The sequence below is a fragment of the Fulmarus glacialis genome, unplaced genomic scaffold, assembly GCF_000690835.1.
Source record: "Fulmarus glacialis isolate BGI_N327 unplaced genomic scaffold, ASM69083v1 scaffold43993, whole genome shotgun sequence".
NCBI lineage: Eukaryota > Metazoa > Chordata > Aves > Procellariiformes > Procellariidae > Fulmarus > Fulmarus glacialis.
Genome location: NW_009204404.1, coordinates 1 through 1,098, shown reverse-complemented (window position 1 = coordinate 1,098; position 1,098 = coordinate 1). Strand labels below are relative to the sequence as shown.

General features: G+C 47.8%; 1 protein-coding gene across 1 annotated transcript in view; it reads right to left on the bottom strand.

Annotated features, from left to right (window-relative positions):
• GEMIN6 (gem (nuclear organelle) associated protein 6) overlaps positions 1 to 366 on the bottom strand; it is a 2,143-nt gene extending 1,777 nt beyond the window's left edge. Inside the window, exon 1 of the mRNA XM_009574979.1 lies at positions 239 to 366. Within this exon, the coding sequence (XP_009573274.1) occupies positions 239 to 366 (128 nt within the window). The remainder of the gene's footprint in view (positions 1 to 238) is intronic.
• Positions 367 to 1,098: the final 732 nt, after the last annotated feature.

Genomic DNA, 1,098 nt, shown 5'->3' with positions numbered 1-1,098 from the left:
CCAGATATTATTTGTTCCCCAAACTTATCAGTCCAATGAGATTAAAATGGATTTAGGTGAACTGGCCTCATCAACTACAATAGTGCTTTCTCTTAGGCCTTGCCAATTAAAAAAACAGGACACAGCCCCAACATGCGTTTTTTGCTCCAGATAAGTTTGCTTCAGTCTTGGGATCTTCTCTCTTCCTGAGAAACTTGTTTTCTCTTAGCTTTACAGAAACAAAAGCTTTGATACTTACCTGGCAGAAACTGGATCAACTGTTAAGACCCATCCTTCATATTCATGTTTCTCAATTGCAGCAACTTTCACCATTTTGTTCACATACATTTCCCAGTCTAGAGGGCTTTTCCTCTGCCAGTCACTCATATTTCCTACATCCAGAACCTAGAAAATAACCAGAGCGATTAGAAGCAGCAATGAATGCTTTTGCTTTGCCCTTCACATCAGAACTGAGTTTGCCTCCAGGTAAAGATCTTCCATTCATCTTAAGCACAATTTACTTTTTTTAAAAGCAGACATTCACACAAGCGGTTTGCATATTGCTGCAGTTCTGTAATTTCCCACCCAGTTCACTTGTTTTTAAAGGCACACAGCAAAGCCTCAAAAAAGCCTCATTAAACTGTTCTGCTAACTTAACATTTTCCCATTGCATTAAACGTTCCATTTATTGCTCTGCCCTCTTGCAAAACCTTCGGGATCCCTGTCCCTTGAGGGCTGAAGATTACCGCCTTTTCTCTGTGTATTGGCACATTCCTTGTGTCCAAGCCCTTCCACTGTCTGTGGATGAGCGTTATCCACCCGGGTCCCGGCTCTATCCTCATCCCCTACGGTAGGGCGAGCAGCAAGCGCTGTTCCACTCTTTTCCCCGTACTGGTAACTCCCGTCTCAGCTTGGGGCCACACGAGCATTTGCCTCCACCCCAGTATCGCTCCGCGAAAGGCTGGAGGGAGATGGGGGCGGCGCAGCGCAGGGAGGACAAAGGGCTGAAGGAAGCTCCCTCCTTTGTTCCCTCCAGGCTCCCTGGCGCTGCCGTCCCCTTCAACGCCTGCCTGCTCCCAGCTGAAGCAGCAGGCGGCGGGACGGGCAGCGAGCTGGACC